The 22,522-nt window shown below is 38.9% G+C and overlaps 1 protein-coding gene across 10 annotated transcripts in view; it reads left to right on the forward strand.

The window, feature by feature from the left end:
* The window catches only part of plce1 (phospholipase C, epsilon 1), a 75,752-nt gene that overhangs the window by 33,775 nt on the left and 19,455 nt on the right, over positions 1-22,522 (forward strand). For 6 of the 10 annotated variants that reach the window (XM_035660460.1, XM_035660470.1, XM_035660478.1 and 3 more), the window contains 17 exons: positions 10,258-10,412; positions 10,631-10,798; positions 15,977-16,122; positions 16,270-16,417; positions 16,555-16,665; positions 16,776-16,885; positions 16,984-17,100; positions 18,631-18,672; positions 19,005-19,130; positions 19,253-19,389; positions 19,887-19,993; positions 20,234-20,358; positions 20,496-20,640; positions 20,757-20,921; positions 21,117-21,231; positions 21,355-21,514; positions 21,607-21,729. In XM_035660460.1, coding sequence (XP_035516353.1) covers positions 10,258-10,412; positions 10,631-10,798; positions 15,977-16,122; positions 16,270-16,417; positions 16,555-16,665; positions 16,776-16,885; positions 16,984-17,100; positions 18,631-18,672; positions 19,005-19,130; positions 19,253-19,389; positions 19,887-19,993; positions 20,234-20,358; positions 20,496-20,640; positions 20,757-20,921; positions 21,117-21,231; positions 21,355-21,514; positions 21,607-21,729 — 2,200 coding nt within the window. The remainder of the gene's footprint in view (positions 1-10,257; positions 10,413-10,630; positions 10,799-15,976; positions 16,123-16,269; positions 16,418-16,554; positions 16,666-16,775; positions 16,886-16,983; positions 17,101-18,630; positions 18,673-19,004; positions 19,131-19,252; positions 19,390-19,886; positions 19,994-20,233; positions 20,359-20,495; positions 20,641-20,756; positions 20,922-21,116; positions 21,232-21,354; positions 21,515-21,606; positions 21,730-22,522) is intronic. The other 4 variants (XM_035660495.1, XM_035660510.1, XM_035660526.1 and 1 more) reach the window with 1 other exon arrangement.

A 22,522-nucleotide genomic window follows, 5' to 3' on the forward strand; every position in this document is an offset into this window, starting at 1 on the left:
TGTCTAACTTTCTCTGTCTCTTCACCCTGGTGCCAAAAGCTACCCAGATATTGCGCATAAGCCTTTTAAGACTTAGACACACAGCCATATTTTGTGTTTTTAAACAGTTATCTGTTTCCGATATGCCATTCACCTCTGTGGTTCACACACAGGGAAACCAACTGTGTGGCAGTGCCATTTCACATAATTTGACCTTTAAGGTAGGAGGAATCTGTATCTGTCTCAGAGATGATAATGTCCCTGTAACATAGATATATACTGTAGCTTTGCTGTTTCAGAAGTTTTAACTTAATAATAGTGCAATGCTAAGTTGAAAGAATCAAACAAAAAAACATTTACTTTTGAGTAAAGAAATACGACTACTCCAACTGACTCAAAGCAACATTTTAAGCTGGAGCATAGGTTTTTAAAAGACAGCGGTTGCAATTTTAATTATGAGATGTTATAAAAGACATTTCATTATTCTGAAGCTTGGGGAAGGTCAGACTTTCGAGTTTGGATAGTGTTAGTGTAGTTATTGCTTTCTCACCATTTATGGTATTGTGCCTCTCTTCAGAGTTTCAACATAACCTGCTCTGAATCTCTCATGCATTAGTAATAAAGTCTAACTTGTGTAATTCAGTTTAAAATGAACAGGCTTTTTTTATGTAGCAGAACATAAAACTTTGCGCAAAGTACTGAACAATAATATGGAACATTTCTACCTTAACACAAAGCGTTTGTGTCTGTTCATTGAGTGTACGACCTAGCGTCAAGGATGTTCCTTGCCAGGTGAATAAAGAGATGTTTCTTTAATGTTTGGTTCAGTTTTCACCTGCTTGTGCTATTTGTTCATCCAGAATTTTTATCACAGGGGATGGACTGGGTTTGAAATGGACATTTGGAGCTTTAGAAACATGTTGTGCCCACCACTATCTGTTTAAAGTGGTCAACCTCCTCTGGAAATCAAAGGTTTTTTTTTTTTTTTAAATCCTCTCTGGTGAGGGTCATCTTTGTGTCACCTCCTATAGAAAAGCTTTTGTGTTCTGTCTCCATGCATTTCCTCTCCTCTTTTCATTTTGCCTTCATCCTGCTGGACGAAGATCCTGGATATTTGTTAATATAAGTCTACAATAGGTGCGCTTATGCCAGCAGTCATTTATTAGACAAGGTGTTTCATTAGGATTTTTTTTTTTTTGTATATTTGTATATTTTGAATGGATTGGTTCAAAAAAAGTATTGTAAAGTGTTGATCTCATAGATAAACAGAAAGAATCTCATAATTACAAGATACAGATCCAGCAATTATGAGTTTGTTTTCCTATAATTATGCCATACTAAGTCACAACTATGAGATACTGAGGTCTCCATTTTTGTTTTACTTGGTAAATGCAGTGTGCTGGTGTATATTATCCCTGTTCCTATCCTATCCTGTCCTAATAAGGTATTGATTTTAGATACAGTTAAGTGGTAGCAAAACTTCAGCTGGAAGTACAATTCAGCAAACTCGACCAGTGGCTCTGGCCCAAATGCTTTCAAGGATTACGAGGATAATCGCCTGGCCAGCCTGGGTGTATTCTTGGAGATTTTATGTGTGTGATGAGAGGTGGAATGTTTCTCTACACCTTCTCTACATGCCACATCCACTGTAATGATCTGAAAGCATTTTGCTGGTTTCTCTGATGTATTTGAATGAATTATGTCTCTCTGTAGCGTAGCAATTATTTGGTTTTATTAGCAGGTCAGGAGGAATGTTTTGGCGAGGATAAATGGTATTTTACATGTGTCTGGGTCAGTGTGACGGGCTTTTGTTGTGAGGGTAAACTGACACCTATAAAGGCAAATACTGGTGTTGGAAAAAATGTCAACTGGGTAAGACAAGGGTAAGGTCAAGGTGGTGTGTGTGTGCTGGTGTAGAGATACTGAGGAATAGAGAGGACATAAATCATTGCTAAATATGTAAGTAATTAGAAGCAGTTGTTTTTCTTTTGTAGAGCTTGTCTTTGTTAAATTTCTGAAGTCTATTGCCTGCCCAGTCCGTGTCAACTTAAATACTGATGTTTGAGGCTTTGGCAGGTTTAGTTTTCACTAACTGTGTGAAAATGTGTTTCGTATGTTTTATGTGTTAATTTGTTTTGCTGCAGCATGTAGGTATGTATTTCTTTAAAGTGACTTTGTGTGCCACATTTTGGGCGATTCTCTTCCCTCTCTCTGAGTTGGACAGCAAAGTTAACGGCACCTCCTCAGTTGTTGGCTGATTAGCTGGTCTTGCCTTATTGCCTTACAGACGTTAGCTCAGGCTGTAAACGGCTAACGTTGTTCCTCAAATTTTTTGTATTACCAAAGTATTTAATTTTAATGGGGCATATTTTACACCAAGTGTGCGTCTTGTCCAGTTCATTTCCCAGTAAGTTCATAATAACGTTCGCCTATAATTCAATGCAAGAGGGCGACGTTGCAAAGTAATAATGTGACTTGTTATTGTCACATTTTTTCAAACACAAATGGTAAAACAAACATTTTCATGTTCCAACTTCTCAAATGGGAGGATTTGCTGTTGTTTGACGATGCCACTTTGGGCTCTGTGTGGTTGTGATGGATGTTTTTTTACATTTCATAGACCAAACCATTGAACAGAAAAATAAACAGATAAATCGATAATGAAAATAATTGCTAGTCACAGCACTAGAAGAAACCGAGACATCATATTAATTAATTCATTCATTGGGTTATCTAACATATTCTCGTTGGCAGTATTGAGCTGCAATGCAGTGGATGTCTCATTTTGGCATTTAATCTTTGTGTCATCACCTCCTTCACTGTATAAGTATACACAGTTATAGTTATTTAAGTACAAAGAAAAACTCTACTGCAGACCACTGGGAATTAGTCATATTCATGTGAACTATAAATGGGAGTGGTTTAAGTGCTTTTCTTGACCTCGTTTCCTTTATAGCACAATTTACTGTACTGCCAAAAAGGAAGTAGGTAGGTCAGTAATAGGCTGCCATCCTTCAACTCAATATTGGTGTTTCTTCTTTTCTTCTTTCTTTCTTTTTTTTCTCTTCCCCTCAGTCGTCATTGTACATTGTGTTGCCTGCCAGCATTGAAGACCCATTGACAGGAGATGTGGTGGGGAATCATACTGGAGGGGAAGTCTCAAGGATTTCAAGAGCACATATTGTTTACATGGCCATAACTGCTAAAAATACAAATCAGAACGTTCTTAGACTGGAGTGTGACATTTGTTTTTACTTGTTAATTATCAAAAAAAATCAGTATATACTGTACAAATATGCCATGTTTATGTATTAACTCTGGTGAAATCAAAGATAATATTTTGACGAAGATAACAACCCTGCTAGCTGCTGCTGTGACAAATAACAGCATGTTTTCGAATTAAGTTGGAGGGAATGTTATATAGACAGATTGCTCATATACTGTAGCTGATTTTATTTTGTGACACCTTTTCTGAACAAAGTTATGCAGTAGCTAGCAATTAAGTGAAGGTCACTGCTGAAAATGTTTCAAATGTGTAATAATATCTGCTCTGTGCATACAAGGTAACTTGCTTTATCCAGCATGAATTTATACTGTACAGTGTAGGGCTACTATTAACAGTTATTTCCTGTATTACTTTCAGTATTCTAATCTGTTAATTATATTTTATAGTTATTGTTTAGTTGATACATTTTCGTCACCAGTGCCGTTAACCAGTGCCCAAAGTGTTGTCCTCAAATTGCTTGTCTTGTCAGACCCAACAGTCTTGAACCCAAAGACATTCACCATGCACTCATATAAAACAGAAAAGCAATAAATCCTGACATTTGAGATGTTTATCACAATGAGCCTTTACTGGCATACAGTATCTGACTAAAGCCATTAAAGACACTCTGAGCAGTATTGTGCAAACACTGCAAGCAATCACCACCTTACTGTGACATTACCTTGCACATAATGTAAAATGTCATCTTGTTTTTAAAAAAAGAATTTACAGCATTTTTCATTCAATGATTCAGTGTAAAATAACAGGATGAGAGAAAGAGAGAGGAGATGGGAGATGTTTTTTGGATCTGTCGTCATCCCTTATTACTTGTATCTATAGTCTGTCCATATGAGTGACTGATTTATGACCGTGTGTGTTGGTGCAGTGGGATGGTCTGGCTGGTCTAACTGGCGCATGGCTGTGAACTATGTATGGTGTCAGGGTAGGAGAGAGAGAGAGGGAGAGAGAGAGAGGGAGAGAGAGAATGTAGTCAAAAGAGAGCAAGGATTGTTTGCTGATAAGAAAAGGAAGAGAAGCCAAGTGAGAGGGGAAAAAGAGTAATAGACAAATATATAGTGAGAGCTGGAGAGAGTTTAAGTTAGAAATGGAGTAAGGTTGAGAGAAAAAGGAGAGCGAGAGAGAGAGAAAGAGAGAGCGAGCAGCTGCAGGAGAGGCAGGATTCGACGGGCTCAAATGTGGACAAGTGTACCTCAGTCACCACTGAACTGTCAGTGTGGAAGCAGAGTGGCCAGCTGTATCTAGAAACCATGAAGCACTCTCACAGAATGGACTTCAAGCTGATCAGTGAGTAGAAGAAATGTGAGTTACAGTATGGCATATGAAAGTCTGTCTGCATGTGTGTGTGCTTTTTTATTGTCTACTTAAATGTAGTGTCTTTATGTGTATGGTAATATGTATGTTGCCTAGTGTGGTCAGCACTTAGTTGCTATGCATATTAGAATCAAAGGGAGTTTTCATTGAAAAGAATCACTTGAATTGCATTTGTGTACAGGGTAATCAGGGAAATCTGATTATGATAACAAGTCATTTGCTAGCTAATTTGTTTAAGAAATATTACACATTTAGTGAGATTATAATCAGATTTTTTTTCATGTTACAAGTCTGTTGGTTATAGATGGTGGTAGTTTCTTTTTACATTACATAACTTTCATTATAAATTGCAAAATCCTTTTCCGTGGAATATGTAGTTGATTAGTTTTACCCTCTAACTGGTGCCGAATGCAGGCTAACTTTTTTAATGTGCGTTTTAACTATCTTGGCAGGACTTGTGGTCTTTTGTGGTTGAGTTGTACCTTAAAGTGCCATATGTATCGTTTTAAATTCTGTGTTTTTCATATCTTTAAAATAGGTTTTACTGTATCAAATATCACAGTTACCTCCAATCTATTGTTTTTTTTGGTAGTTTTTTTGTTGTTGTGCTTACTGGCAAAGAAGCTCATCCCTCACAGAGTGTGACTCAGGTTTTTTATGTAAGGGCCAACTAGACCAGCATGCTCTTTTATTCCTTGTGATTTGTTTTTTCTGTTTCCCATTATATTTTGCATTCTGAAATGCAAGACTTTATTAAATCGTAAATTCATGCGTTTTGAATTTATGATTTAATAATGTCTTGCATCAACTTAGCTTTGACATTTTATGTGCGATGGGTGATGCAGCAGTTTAAAAAAAAATGTGTGTGAGGAAGTGTTGTGCACCGTCACCCCTTCATACCAAAAACCTGACAGAAGGCATCTGGGCAACTTCACACTGAATTGACCCTAAGAGTGAATGTCACACATGGCTGTGGATATGTTTAGACTCTGAAGATACAGTAATACACCTTACAGTTAAAAACAAAACCACCAAAATGACCTGTGTTCCATCTGATTTATATCACAAGTCACTGTGAAGTTACACAGAGACACCAAACTCATTTGGTGTACCTTTCTTTCTTACAGATTGAATGAGGCCTCGTTCACAGTATAGGTTGACTTGAAACAAAGATTCTGCACTGCATGCTTCTTTAAAAATCTCTACATCTTCAAATTTACTTTCACTTGGCTCAATTATGTGTCACATTTGATGCTGAAATTTGATCTTAGGTTTAATAACTAGGAGACTTTTGCTCAATTGGTCCCAATTTATCACCTTTATTCGGTCGAAAGAACCCTAAATGTTATATTTATGTCTGCATGTAGTTCTGTGTTTGCATGCAATGTGCATATCTGATCCAAGAGGGAAACTCCCTGTGATAATTCAAGTGTTGTCAGCAGTCAGACAGATCAATGTTTATTGCTGCTGCTGCTGTGTGTCTGTGTATTTGGCTGCATCTGTGTTATTACAGAGTCCTTACTCTGTTTATTTTTATCTGTTCATGTTTGCCACTGTGCACGTGTCAGTTTGTTTGCTGCTACTTGTTGATTTTTATTTGCACAGGTTCGTACATGACCTTACTTGTGTGTAGTTTCATGTGCATGTGTATGCGTGCCAGCAAGGGCTATGTATTACCAGATGTTATTCTGTTATTTACTGCAGGCTATTTGTGCCATGGATTAAAAGCAAGTAACTATTGTTTTGCTGTGGTCTAAAGGGAAACTGCCTGATGCTGCAGGTTGGCTGGAGATTTTAAAGGCAGATTATACAGATTTTCACATGTGGTGATGCATCCATGCAACACTACACAGGTTTCATACTGTGGTGCAGGACAGTTTAATCAATCATTTGTAAACATGAGTGACCAGAAATCGGAATAAGATTGTTGATGTTTGGAATAGAAATGATTTTACATGTACAATGATATTTATAAGTTTAAAAGGCTAATTTGTTACAGTCCTTTGACTCAGGCTGTTTGTGCTGCACCTGTTTGAATGCCCTACATACTCCAGGGGGGAAGTTGTCATCAGCTCTGAAAGTGCTTGTGAGAATAATGTACGTATCTTTGTGTGTGTATGTGTGTACTTGGCTGGCAGAGAAAGATGGCTGGGTCTATGTTCAAGGTTCCTCTCCTTTGGTTGAGTGTACATAACTTGTGATTTACTCAGTGAACAAAACAAACAGTGTTGAAGGCTTAAGCTATTTTTTCCAGTCACGTTGCCATACAGGATTGGCCAGTGATTTGTTGTCAGTAATTTGTTGATTTTAAATACTGTATCTCACTGAACAAGACTCATTTTGCTGTAATTTGGCATTGGTGAACGCCTTGAAGCATTGATTTTCTTATACCTACTACTATATATGTAAATTATATTGGATGTATGTAGATAGATGGAGTGATGGTGATGGCTCAAGTAAATGTACTGTTGCTATAATCAGAGGTAAGGCAAACATGATAAAAACAAAATCATAGAAAATAATCAGATCAAGATAGATTACTGACTTTTTTTTCTTTTTCAGACACACTGTAGAGTTCATCTGAATAAACAACAACTTCAATGTAATTTTCTTAATTGCATTGATGTGAATGCCAGCTTTAAATGTAAAGTTTCTTAATCTTAATGTGCATATACTGTTTAACGTACACGTAACCCTCTAAACATCACCCGAGAGGAGGCATGCTATGTGTAGAAACATCAGGAAATGGTTAAAAAGGATGTTCAGCCAATCTACTGTACTCCATCCACCACCGCATTTAGAAAAGGATCCATTACACACACACACACACCAGCACAGCACCCACACTACCCACAACACACCACACACACTACACACACCACACACACACCACACACACACACACACACACAGTGTATTAGTATTCATGATGCATTACAAATGAGTAAACCCATGCATAAAAACCACAGGGAACGGTCAATTAGTCCAGGTTCATGTTCTCTCCGTCCCACAGTAGAAGTGCTTCAATATCATATATATCAGTATTTCTCAAACTAGTGCTTTGGGCTTTTTCTCATGGGTCCATTTGATTATATTAGATAAACTTACACCATCACTGGAATCCAAGATCTCATTCCATTCAGTCTTCAGTGTTTATGTATCACAGCTTTGTCATTACTGGTTTTGAACAGTTTGTGTGAAGCTTTGCAGGCAGAAGTTGAAGATATCATGAATAACACAAGATAAAGCACAATGAATTGCTGATAACATGTTTTCTAATACATTTTCTATCTGGTGATTCTAATTTGGGACCCGCTGCTTTGACACGAAACAGTTTAGGTTCATAACGTAGGTCTTGAACAGAGACTGATACAGCTATATGTGCACCCCAGTTGTTTTCTTTATCGTCAATATGTTACAGTTGGAATTTTTTAGTTTTCTGTAATAATTGTTTTCTTTATTAATTTGCTTTTAATTAATTCTTTAGAATCTCTTAAGATCTTTTTTGTCACTGCCTTGTCTGCCAGCTTTGTTTGTTTCCCAGTTTAAAGGATGAATAAATGAATGATTGAAGCATCTGCACGGTCATGAAATTCATATCACTGATTCGAGGGTGTCTGCATTTCCACTTCAGAAGGTCAGCATGTAAAAAGGGGGAGAGATGAGGAGATATTGCTCTTATGTTTAGGAGTTTTTAGTGAGTTAAAAAAGTTATCTCTTATGTTCCATCTTATCTTCTATCGTTTTTAACACAACCAGTTTAAGTAAAATTGCGTATTGTTGAGGAGGTGCAGTATTTATGCATTGAATTTGCTCAGTAATAATTTTCGCCAGGATGCAATTTTCTTGAAAGGCCAAATAGCTTCTGTGTAGCCTCAGGACACCAGGCTTCTGAAACACATTTTACTCGTTTCAGTTGTCAAATTGTTTTTATTCTCTGTTTCATTTAATGCAAATATTTCTATGAAAAATGTTGTCCAGGTCAGGACTGTACAATGAACCATCCTTCATAACCTGTACTCCTTCTCTCTGTAGGAAATTTAAAAGATTTAGTGGATTATGCTGTCTCTCTAACTGTGATAGATAGCTCACACCTGCGGCATAGTCTAAACTACAGAATTTCCACTAGTTCTACTTATCCCTTCCTTCCTCTATCATATCTCTGTCCTCTCCTCCCATTTCTCTTCTGTTCTAATTTCTCTCTCTCTTTTTTGCTTGTGTGAAGAATTTTTCACTGATCTTGTCTCTGTTCAAATAACCTTTTCCAGCTTTGTCCCTAACTCCACTTTTACAGGTTTATTTCTTTTAATCTTTCCTTTCTTCCCTTTCTCTCTTCTTTTCTCTCTTCTCTGTGTTCCCAACTGTCGCTTATGGTCAATCTGTCTATGTTCTTTTCTACACACACGCACGCACGCACCCACACACACACACACACACACACACACACAACACACACAGACACACTCACACACACACACCACACAACACACACACACTCACTCACACTCACACACTGAGAGTTCATTAAAGAAGCTGTGAGGCCGGATCCACAAATCAAACTGTGTAAATAAGCTATTTTTTTCCTGCAGACCAGTCACAGCTGTTGCCATGGCTACCTGTTGCACATCTCAAGGGTTACCAAGGACAACCTTTAAGTGTGTGTCTGCATATGTGTATGCATACACTATTTTCTGTGTGTGTGGTTGCAGGAGGGTGTATGAGTAGGTTTCTGTGTATATGACAGTGCACAACGACCAGGCAGACTCTGTCTAATTCCTGGTGCTCATTCAGTTTTATGTATATATACTAGCCTTTGTGGTATTTCACTTTAGTTTGTAACAGTGTCAAGGTGCAGTGTCATAACTTGAGTTTTACCACTCAGCAACTTTCAGCTCCAGAAACCTCACCCCGATAGTCTCTGGCTTAGAAGGAGGAAGTTTTGGGGGGGGCAGAAACTATGTCCCAGTGATTAACATAGGTTATGTACATTTCTGTGATAAAACTGCAAGATAAATTCCTCAAAGAGTCCCTCAAATGTTTCCTGGAAAAGTTGCAGTGGTGGAAAGAGCCTGTTTATGTGGCATTCATCCCAACAATGTACAGTATGTCACCTGGCAGCTCCAGCACCAGTGTAGAAACTGTCCATTAGTCCCTTGTTAGCAGAGATGAGGACAAGTTTGCATATGTGCGTGTCTGCGAATGTGTGTAAACAGACAGACTAATGGACCTGACTGAAATCCAAACACAGGAACTGGCAGGTGATCAATGCTGTTTACTTCTAGGGGGTGAAGTGTGCTGGCTTCTCTCAGCTGGTTGAAGGTTTGAGACTGTATGGTATGCAATGATTGATCGTTCAGAAGACTTGAGACCTTCAGGTTAATCCTGAAAAGAGACGCACATTTCATTGAGGCTTAAAACTTTTATGGTGTAAGGGAAACATCAGAGTAGATAAAATGTCTCATTTTGAATCCCTCCTCTCTGATTTCTCTTCTCCTTCCATTTCTTTACTTGTATGAACAACAGCAGTCTCCGCTGTCCTTGGGTATTTGATACCTTCTTTTCATCTCTCTCACTCTTTTTCTCTTGACTGCGGACCTAAAATACCAGCTAGATGATGAGAAGGCATGTGGAAAAAGTAGGATCGTTAATGTCTTTCGCTACTCTTTATCTGTCCCTTCCAGAGCGTCAGCTGGCCAACAGTATGACCAGCAGCAGTTCTATTCCTCCCAGTGTCAGTGGGATCAGTAAGGAGCTGGCAGAGGTGCGCCACCTTGTTCAGTTCCCAGAGGAGATCGCCTGTATCCTCACCGAGCAAGAGCAGCAGCTTTACCAACGGGTGGGAACACAAACACACATCTGGGTCAAAAAATGAAAGAATATTTTTTTTATTGTATTGTGTTTCTGTATTGCACAAGAGTTTCATATTGGGTTGGATAAGGTAGGATAAAGACATAACGAGAAAATGACTAGCATGTCAAGAGAAAAAGTTTATTTCTAAGCTGGCAATAATAATAACTCACTCGTCTATCCCTTCAATACTGTGTCTGTCTGCAGGTCTTTCCCTTGGACTACCTCTGTTTCCTCACTCGAGACCTGGGCAGTCCAGAGTGTCAAACCAAACGACACCCAAACCTCAAGGCCTCACTGTCTGTGCCTTCCATGCCTACCCAGAGTGCTCAGCGAAGTAATGCTGTGGAGGACTTGGTAGCGCGCTTCAATGAGGTGAGGAGTCTGCTTATATAAAAATGTATTATTGTTTGAATTACTTAAACAAGTAATCGATGAACACAAAGTTGCTGATTAATTTTCTGTTGATTGACTAATCAGTTAATTCATTATTGCTTTAGCTCCACCTAACATCTAAATGTTTTACCCTGTTTGTGTTGTGACCTTTTGAAGTCAGTAAGCCTAATTCAACTTTAAGAGCTGTGATTCATCATAGTAACCTTGCACAGTCTACAACGGTATATCTCACAAGCTCAGTTTTTACTACAGGATCTGGAAAGAAATCTGGATGAGATCACTTCTCTGTGATAGCAATCTAAGTGGAATAGTTTTATGGTTTAACTCCTAAATGCCTTAAAAAACTTTTAAAACAAGACCATATAGAGATGTGATCCATGTTGGAAAAGGGCACTTGTCATCTATTGGGAAAATATTAATAAAAAAACAGTGCTTCCTTCGATTGTGCCCTTTAGTGACCTCCCCTTAATGACATCGTCAGAGACAGTGCAAATGCATGCATTGCCATTTGACATGAAAGTTTGAAAAGCATAGCAGACCAGTAATTGTGTTTTCCTTCAGCTGGGCTTGCCTGGTTGTATTTGCTGTGCGAGTCATATCAACTTATCAGCTCATGACTGAAGCACACACTGTGTCCACACATGCACGCACACTCACTGCAACTTCTAAGCAACTTGCACCGCTGAGGTTGCTCTCCCCTCGTGTCTTTTCTGGTGAGTGACTTCGAGAATAAACAATCATAATGCTGTACTGCTGAGAAAGAGAGCGCGAGAGAGGGAGAGATTGATTGGAACTGATGATGTCATCTTTAGGTTGCATGCCTTTCACATCAGCTGCTTTTCATTTAAGTCGGCGGGAGCAGGGACACACAAAAAATAGTCTCCCAAATGTGTGTTGTAGCCATATATGGGCACATATGGAGTCGAATGACAACAGTGATTCTCCATCTGAAGACACTGATGGAGCCCTGAAGTGGCTTCAAATTGTGACAGATGAGATACTGTCTGAGTATTCTGTCTTAGCTTTGAATGTATACTACAGTTACGGTTAGAAAAGGGTTGAATCTTCCATGTTTTTGAATGAACTTTCAGTTGTTCTTCACCACTTGTCACATTATAGGGAGTTGTTTCTTATTCTTTAACAACTCAAACAAACCATTATTGGCACTGTTACGGAAAAGATATGATTCGTCAATGAATCCATTAATTGATTGACAAAAAATCTGCAATAATGACAACAATTCATGTATTGTCAAATCTTTCAAATCTCTCTTTTCAAATGGGATGATTTTTTTAAGTATTCTGTTTGTGAACTGGTCTAGAACTTCTGATTCATTACATTAATTTTGCCCCCTACTGATTCAACAACAACTACAATTAGTTGAGACAATCAGTATATTATTTGGTATTGACAATAATTTAGATGAAGCGCTAGTTACGATAACTTATTCTGGGTTGTGCTCTGTAATAGAAGATTTTTTTAGGTATTTAAAGTAACAATGTAGAAATACATTTTCACAGGTTAAATAAGATATGTTCCAAAAAGAGATCTTAACTACAAGGAAAAAAGGTGACCATTTTGTTGGTAACATTGAAGTCGCCTTGATTAAGAACTGCCAACACTGCCCTGGGCTGGATCCACAGTTTTAAGATATTACATTTTTAGTCTTCACACTTGACAGACAACATTTTCTTGACATTTTCAAGCCATGTATGGGAGTGAAAGATAATGCAGTTTAAAAAGGATAGCACGGCAAGAGAACTGTTGGATGCAGGGAAGGGCCAACAGTTTGGGCCCCTTTGTGTCTGTCCGGAGTTTTTAGCTTTGACAGGGTGAGTACAGTATGTGCTCATGGGTTGAGTTTGTAATAGTTCTCTGTCAACCTTGGTTATGTAATTCATGTATCAAGGAGAAACTGACCCTCATAATTCAACTAATAACACACGCACAGATGGAGACAGACAGACGGACAGACAGATGGACACATACACAAACATCAAGGGGGATCAGCTTGTACCTAGCTCCGGTTCTCGCTCTGTGTGCGTGCGCGCATGTGTTTGAATTTTTGTCAAGCTGCCATCGACAACGCTATATATGTAGGGGAGGCTGTTGTTTGAGAACAGAAACTTTTTGAAAAACTCCCGTCTGTCCTTGTATCTTGTTTGCTCTTTTCTGCTCTTCTGTGCCATTACACACTCTTCTCTATATATAGTACTTCTTCATATCTTGTCTTTTATCTCCCATTCACAACACTGAGGACACACTTTTGCTATCTGGAATATTAGAAGAGATGCCAGCTCTCTACACCGCCTTGATCTGTGGCGATTCAAAAAGCCACTTTGTAGGCTGTCAGAGTGGTTTAGATGGTGACTGTAACTCAAGCCAACTGCCGACTAAAAGTGACTGATAGCAGATTTTCATGCAAGGTGCACACATCCTGCACAGAGCAGGGGAGTAACAGATAAGCACATCTGAAGCTTTATTAGAGCATGATGCTGCCTCCTTGCCAGCTCAGGAGAGATTTTTCTGAGAACAGTGACAAGTTAGAGAAGAATTTCTGTCGGTGATGAATAGAATCGGCTAATTACTTAATTAGATGAGGCTGTGCACTTTGTTATGATGCAATAGTGTTTGGAGAATGAATTAATTTTGTATGTTATTGTATGAATGTATTGAGAATGGTTAATTACAGTTATAGATGATGATATTCAAGGGTTTTTTGGGTGAATTGTCCCCTTTATGGATAGTGACAGTAGAGCTAGAGACAGGAAACATGGGGAGAGAGTAGGGGGTCTGACAGGAAGCGAAGTTACCCAAGTGGAAACGATAGGTTTTACTTGGTATGCGTCTTAATCACTACATTACCAGGAGTCTCTGATGCTCAAGGTTATTCAAATTAAAGATGAAACACTAAAACCTTTGCAAGTTAAGTAAGACTGTCTTCATACTTTACTTTCAGGTGATCAGTGACAATAGTGACTTATACGTTTACATTCAAGTCACCTGGTTAGTTATTAACTGTGCTAGATAGCTGGATACCAACAGCAATGTGGCGTGATGATGTGACAAGTGCAACCCAAGATGCTCTTCTTATCTGATATTTACTGTAGTTCAAGGGCAAAAACATTAAAAGTGCAGTTTCAAATGATGTGGCAACATTTTCTTCTTGATGTATCATTTCAGTTTAGTTGAAAAAACAGTCTCACCACAAGATCTTTTTAGTATTTCCAGAATTAAAGGTGTTAAAATATACATTTTCTGGTGCGTGTTAGCTTACCAGCTGAGGTTCAAAGTTCATTCTTTACCTCGAAAACAACAGTTCCGAGAAAACATTCCCAACGTAAGATCCATTTACTAGCCGCTCTGCCTCTTTCGATGATATCACTTGATCGTCATCAGCAGATGGAGATGGAACACTTAAAAAAGGAAATGTTAACATCTACGGTTCCATGATAAAAAGGAAAGTAGGCCATGTGAAAGTGTGCCACTTTAACCTAAGTGTTCTTTTTTCATGTTTCTGAGTTTGAGTAAATCAAGACATAACGTTAGTGAGGAGACTGTCTGAGATGGATTACATTTTCACAGTAACCTTCCCAACCCCCAGCCCTTCTGAGGCCCATGCTTCTATCACATAGGAATGCATAAATTGGTGCGCTTTCACTCGTATTCGATAGGGAGAAAATGTGAGACTTAAAAAACCATAACACTATTAACATAAGTGAGTTTGAAATTATGACAACCAGTTTTTTTAGAGTCTGACAAATAGAATTTAGCACTTTATCAAAGACTGTAGATCATATGTTCATGAAGTAGGTTCTGTGTACGTACAAGCTCTTATCTAAGATGTCTGTATATACTGTGTGTTAAATTGTATATATGCTTGATATGTGAGTATTTATGGTCTCATATCTAGTGTATGTCAATGGGTCTGTATTCTGTAGATGGGCACGGGGGTTGGTTGAATGTATTATGTATGATTTCTGTGCTTGCTTGTGAATTAATCAAGTGAGGGGTCGGAGGTGACGTGGGGAGAAACAAAATCACATTTTACTAGTGGTTCATCACAACAAACACAAACCTGTGAAACTCAGTATTTTGTTACATGTTTTGGAGTTTGTGTGTGTGTGTGTGTGTGTGTGCGTGCGTGTGCGTGTAGCTTTATTTAGTCCCTGTGAAGTCAGTCAGTGGTGGGCTTTAAAGATCCTTACATAACCCAGTAATAGATCTCTGGGCCAGGGGGATGTTTTTACCGCCTGCAAAGGGGTTAGGGAGTTTCAGTGTGTGTATGTGTGTGTGTGTGTTCTCTATGTTTGTGTCAATACATTCATGAGGCTCAAACGCATAGAGACACTAGAAGAAGCAGCCAGACTGAAATCTGATCTTTTCCTGTATTGTATGTGTGTGTATGTCAGTCACAGAGAATGTTAAAGGAAGCTGACCCTGATGCATATCTGCTTCTTCCATCGTGTCTTTTGTGCGTGCTAGAGGGCAGTCAGTGCAGAGACAGAGTGCAGCTGATAGATATCTGATCGCATTCTTTCTTGAGTGTGTGTGTGTGTGGCCAGCTGCCGTAGTCCTGTGCATAAATTACTGGACCACTTTAGACACAGCTTGCCATACCAGAATTTAAAGAGATGACACAAGCACAAGTAAGACCACACACACAATACAGTTGTTTCATCTGACCGTCACTTGGCTATGGACCTCTTCTCCTGTTCACTGGGTTTTAACACACCTAGTAACAGCCTTGTAGTAACACACTAACACAATTTACAAATCATCCTGTGGTTTGGTACATGAAGTCAACCTTTATGTGGATTGTCTAATCAGAAATGTCTTATTTTCATGTAGTTATATGTAGCATATTGCACCGGTACTAAGGCTTAGAAGATATTTTATCACTGGATAGGGCTAATTTTTTTCTGTTTAAATTCAAAATATTTGTATTTTAAATATTAAATATGGGTATGAATTAAAAAAATCACATTTAAAAAAAAAAATAAGTCCTTCTACCAGGTACAACTTAACTGTGTTTCATAAATGATCACGTCTTTACTCCAATTAGTTCTGGTGGAGAGGCAAAGCCTCCAAGAGTATAAATGTTAGTTTTTCATCTCTAATGTAATCTAACTTGTAATATTGAAACTCTGTATACAGGTGAGTTCATGGGTGACGTGGCTGATCCTGACAGCAGGGTCCATGGAGGAGAAGAGAGAAGTTTTCTCCTACCTGGTCCATGTGGCTAAATGCTGTTGGAACATGGGAAACTACAACGGTGTCATGGAGTTCCTGGCTGGACTCAGGTTTTAAGACGCACACAGACACTAACTCAAATACACTCACATACATTACACAGAGATGTGCATGTCTGTTTTGTTAAAAAAAAACTATACAACCACACAGACTGGACCACAGACCAACTGGAATTTGAGATTTTCTTTGACCTCCAGGTCCCGCAAAGTGCTGAAGATGTGGCAGTTCATGGACCAGTCAGACATTGAGACCATGAGGAGCCTTAAGGACGCCATGGCTCAGCACGAGTCTTCTTCTGAGTACAAGAAAGTTGTGACCAGAGCTCTCAATATCCCAGGATGCAAGGTAGGTTGCTGTTTATTCAGGTGACATTTGGGAATTTGTCCTAAATTACCACTTTAAATCAGCATGTATTTGTTTCATGACTAATAATTCACATTATTTCTTTCTTGTCTGACCAATGTGTTTTTCTCACACCATAGGTGGTGCCCTTCTGCGGGGTTTTTCTGAAGGAGCTGAGTGAGGCGTTGGATGGGACAGCAAGCATCATCAGCCTCAAACCTCCTCCAGATAATACAGAGGACTCAATAGAAGTACAGTAAACACCCGCAAGCATCTAACCCTAACATACACACATCTCATAGAACTAATTCAAGCAGTAAGAATAATTCATCCTTCCTTGTTTGGTCTGTCCTTTCTCTAGTTTGTGTCTGACTACAGCGGCCAGCACAACTTCATGTCACGGTCTGGTCCAGATGGGCTACACGTCCCAGAAAAAGAAGCTACTGTCAGTAATATCCTCCAAATTATCAGGTACACTACATCCTTGAAAACAAAAATAAAGACTATCTTCTACTCACCTTTTTTGGGGCATTTGACTCACCTCTGACTCTCCTCTTTCTGCTTCTCAGATCATGTAATCGTAGTTTGGAGGCAGAGGATCCCGATGACGCGTCCACTAGTCCCTCTTCTACTGGCCCGTCCCCTTCGTCCAGAAACAACTCCTTCAGGGACCGCTGTCGCAATCAGTCAGTCACACCTTTTTTTTTCAAGCTTTTATTTACATTTTGTTTATCCCAAAGACAGAGTTCTTTCAGCGTGCAGCAACAGCAACTCTGGGTCTCATAAAAAATTAGCATCGTCTTTAAGGATACCTTAGAAAAGTGAATGTTTTCTGTCGCAGGGTCTTGAACCCATCCAGCTATGGGATTATATATATATAGGATTATGATCAGGATAATCTCTGATTATGATTCATACAGTACAGTATCAAATGGCACATAGCATGTGACCCAGTCCATCAAGACACTGGGACATTGTCTATCAGTTGATTGCATACTACAGTTGTTGTCACTTTTTTCCCCTGGTGTTTAACTGAATGACTTCTTCATTCTGGCTTCTGTGTAGAACACGGTTTTCAAGCTAAATCATTCTTTGTGATGATTAAAAGAACATTTTACCCCATTTTTTCTTTATTTGAATAATTATATACTTAGTTCCAATTTGTATAACACCCTAGTACTTTAGAGACCACTGAAGTTGAATCTAAAGGCACCCTTAACCTATTTAAAATGAGGCATTCCTTTAAGGCAGAATTATTCTCTTGTTTAGCATTGTGACCCTTCCTGCCAAAGGTCTGTTTCCAAATTTGAGTTCTTTATTTTCCTGTTCACTCACAGACAATGACTCATGGACAATGTAAAAGAAAATGGGTCTGTAATGTTCTGACTTACATCAGAACTATGAATACTGCCATACTGTGAATGATTGGTATGGCTGGTCTCTTACTTTCAATGCCAAAATATGCCTCTTGAGAAAATGGTCATGATATTGTCTAAACAATATAATACATTGGTTTCCTCACATAATAGGAATGTGTATTCTGTACGGTCCATTAAAAGTACACATGGATATTTTACATTCACAGCACACCTTCTGGTGCCAGATGAACTGGATGTTTACCAAACTCTTACTGAACAGTATATTGTCTTTCATAAACACCGGCACAAGATAATGGGTTTGTGAAGGAACACATTTGCAGATTGTTACTGATATGAGGTGATGTTCACATAAACACAAAAAAAACAGATAACAGGTTAGTTTCCTGTCAGGACAGGAAGGAACAGAGCTCTGGTACTTTTCAGCACACTGGTGGAAAGTGGCTAATGGCACAAGTTGGAATTTGGTCATGAAAATGTTGTTAGAAAGCTTATTTCATTTCAAGCTTGTTTGTGTTAAGGGAACCTGGATTATCTTCCCTTTGTTTCTAGACAGTTTTCTCTGACTCTGAGATATTATTTCATGTTAGAGCTCAGGAAAACAACTGTCTAAATAACTGTCTTTTTTTGGCTTGGGTTATGGTGTTCATTTGTCTGTACTGGGATGCAGATAAATATTAACTTACTCAAAGAGGTTTAGGAATCCTTTTTTTTTTCTCACTGGCATCCTCTTTTTCCTCTTTTTCTTTTCTGTTCTGTGATCTTGTGTGGAAACCTTTCTGTACGCTCTTTATTCATTTCATTCCTCTCTTCCTTCTTTGTCCCCATCTCCCATTGTAGTTCACATTCATTTAGGATGCCACCAGAATCAAACCGTGTCTTGTAAGTGGTTATAAGAGTGTCAGGCAAACATTAACCTGGTTTCATTTGCAGTTTGAGACGAAACTCTAGCGGTCAAGGAATGTGCAATGACAAATGCATGATGCTTCTATGCTTGTTCAACTGATGCACTACAGTACAGACTACATTTATCTTACTGTTTATCTTACTGTAGATGCAGGTAATTTCTTGTTGACTAGACCTCAATGCATTTTCTAAATAACTGCTTCTGCTGCAGTAGTTCTATGAATTAACTTTGTAACTCAGCTACTAAATCTAGGTTAGGTAACTATTTTTTTTTTTACTTTTTTCCGGGATCTCCTGTCCATCTTCAGATTCATGGTAGGAGACTTGTCAGATTCAGAGGGCGACTTGTCGTCTGAGCCGGTGAAGGAGGTGGAGTTTCAAGGCACTGAGGAGACGCACAGAGCTTTCAGCCATGGCACTGAGCTCATCCCCTGGTAAGAAAGAAACACAACACCACCACACCCAGCACACACCCAGCAGCAGGCACACCACGAGCCACCCACACACACAGATAACTCAGCAGACAATCCATTCAATTTGTATTGTCTTTCTCTAGGTATGTGTTGTCGCTACAACCAGACGTTCACCAATTTCTGCTGCAGGGGGCTACAGTGATCCACTATGACCAGGACAGCCACCTCACAGCCCGCTGTCTGCTGCGACTACAACCTGACAACACAACACTCACCTGGGGTAAATTATGGCATAAAATGCGTCATTTAATAAAAAATATCAATATAATTTAAAATACATGTTTATCTTTCTGCTGGGAACCGCTTGTCATTAATTTTTTATTTAAAAAATTTAAAATTTAGTTTTACAATTTGTTTACCATGGTTAATTCTAGAAGGACTGTGGGATTTGTTAAAGTGAATGTGATAAAATGAACTTGCAAGAACTGCTGACAAGATTTACGTACATCAGTACATTTTATGATGTTTATATGTCATGGAGACAAGCCCATTTCCTCTCTCATTATTGCTCTTCAAACAAATGGAAAACGTGCATCCATGATATAAAAAAAATCATGTTTCCTATGACATTATTATGTTTCAAACATGCATGTTTTTCCACGGTTAGTAAGTGTCATGACTTTATAACACACACAATTTAAACTGGTTGCAAGTTGCTCAATTTCCTATGCTTTTACTACATTTCAAACATATCGTAAAAGTGTTGATTTATTGCAGGTAAGCCTCAGAGCGGAGGGGCTTCCCCCACAGATCCACCACTGGGATTAGGACAGACTGTAGTGGCTGGACTAGCAGAGGGCCTTTTGGACCTGGGTGTGGTGAAGGTTTGTTGAAAAATGTATTAAAGTAAAAAATTGTAAGCTTAAACTTTTTATTGAAGTTTACATTACATTACAAATTAAGCTGCATTACTTCAACTTGGTCACAAAGTTTTCAAAAATGCATTGCAAGAATATGGATTTATCTTGTATCTTGTGTATATACCAGTTTTGTGTTTTAAGAATTTAACAGTCACAAGTTAGACTGCACTTACAATAATATAATGTGTTTATTTGAATGTGCAGGCAGTGTTCCAAGGTCATCAGGGAGTCGATGTTCATGCTGTATGTTTGCAAAACAAGCTGAGCCAGATGACGGTGGAGGAGAACGGTCTCAGCCTCCTCTACGGTCTCAGTACCACCGACAACAGGTTAGTGCCTTGTTACCGCCATTACCCTGGTTTGAAATCCATATTTTGTACACTGGTGCATTGCTACACTGGTACATAGGTACAACACCTTGCTGTTTAGTAAATAATTTAACTAATCTCCTAACTTCTGCCATTAGACTCCTGCACTTTGTGGCCCCCAACCACACGGCACAGATGCTCTATAAGGGCCTGTCAGAGTTGGTGAATGCAACCAGAAAATTAAAGAAGTTTCCTGACCAAAGGTTGCAGTGGCTGAGGAGGCAGTATGTCAGTTTGTATCAGGTAAACAATTGTTTCCTTTTTTTGACACATGCCTTTTTTCCATAAGTGAGGATGTCCTTGCTTGTCTTCCTTCATGTCCATCTAATCCTCTGTGCCTATGTGTTTGTGTCTGTAAGGAGGATGGCAGGTATGAAGGTCCTACACTAGCCCACGCCATTGAGCTGTTTGGTGGGCGGAGGTGGAACATGGGTACAAGTGGAGTGGAAAAACCTGGCGGCCAGAAAAACAGCCCTCTGAGCATCAACGATAAGACCAAGAAGAAGAAGAAGGTCCTTGTCAGGGTCAGTAAAAAAAGTTCTATTTCATTATGTCACTGTGGCTCTCATAGTATCTCATATCTAGTATCTCATTTAGCTGTCACTCTTATCAACAATGTGTGTTTACCTTGATACACCTACCAGCTCACACACTTAGTTTCTAATATTGAATAGTTACTTGTTTTTAACATAGCATGTGTATTTACACACCCAACACAGGGAGACAGTGGGGATGCCACAGATGATGAGATGGTTTCCAGGAAAACACGGAGCTGCAAGGAGGGACTGTATCGAAATGGACCAGAGTCTGACAGCATCGACCAAGAAGATCCAGGTGACATTTATTAGAGCTATTAAGAATCAACAATCTTTACAGGGCATTGGGATCTTAACAGATAATTTCCTGTGATACTGTTTGATTTTTTTTATTTACCCTCATTCCTCTTTGCCTCCACAGAGGACAGCTTCCCTGGACCATTTTCTCTCTCATCCAATAAAAGCCCTGGATTGCTTGCCTCTTCTTCCTCCTCCTCCTCCTCCTCCAGCATGGCAGGGTCCAACCAGTCCCGCACGCAATCCTCTCCGATCCTCTCAGGAACTGCTAAGTCACCGCCTGGGTATGACTATTACTGTACATGAAGACTGGAGGTGTGAAAGCCTTCACTTTCACTCAGGTTAATATATTTTCCCTTTTCTTTGTTGGCTGCAGGGCATGGAGCAGCAGGTCATGGCACGGTCGAGGTAAAGGCTGTTTCAAAGGCTTCCAGAACCTCATGATTTCTGACAGCACGATGAGCTTCATTGAGTTTGTTGAGCTCTTCAAGTCCTTCAGGTAGATACCAAAAATGACACTCTTAGATACTGTTTTTTTAACATTTTTAGCAGAGATTCACATAAAATAAATATGCTTCTGTTTTATCTTGCCAAACTAAAACATTGATCAAACATATTTTCCTGGCCATTTGTAATCATCCAACATTCAATAATAACCTGAAGCATTGATGTATGTATACTTTACATGTTCTGTTCAGCCTTTTTGACTTCTCACTCCCTCTTGTTATAAAATTGTTTTTATCCATAGCAGCTGAAGACAGTATGATAAAACAAATTCAACAAATTCTTTCCAAGGTTATCATGCCTACAACGTTTTCCAAGAATTCCTGTCTTTATAATATTTAGCTTCTATAATATTTTCCCCTGTCACATGAAAGGAAACAATGTTTTGCCTTGATAAGCGGTGGATTATTGTAATGCCAGCCCTCCTACATTTCTTAGATTGTAGTGTATCCTCTCATCTGCTGCCCAGCATTATGCTTTTTAAATTCCACACTTGCTCAGCTATGCAGATCCTGCTTATTTTCCAAAGATGGTACCGGAGATGAATTATATTTGGCCATTTGACCATTCTCTAATTGAAGTTTCACACATAAACAATTCTTCAGAATCTCGCATCAGTTTTGTTATCAAGAACAGTGAGAAGAGCTTGTAAAGGGATGCCTGCATTGAAACCAAATGTTGCAACGTATAGAAGATATTTGTTGAATGAAAGTCTATAAATGTCTTTTCATTTGGCCATGTAGATGTAGTTGAATGTATGTACTCTGAAAAGATCACCTTCATTTAGT

This window comes from Morone saxatilis, unplaced genomic scaffold, assembly GCF_004916995.1.
Source record: "Morone saxatilis isolate NCDOM2014 unplaced genomic scaffold, NCSU_SB_2.0 Contig1, whole genome shotgun sequence".
In the NCBI taxonomy this organism is placed as follows: Eukaryota; Metazoa; Chordata; class Actinopteri; family Moronidae; genus Morone; species Morone saxatilis.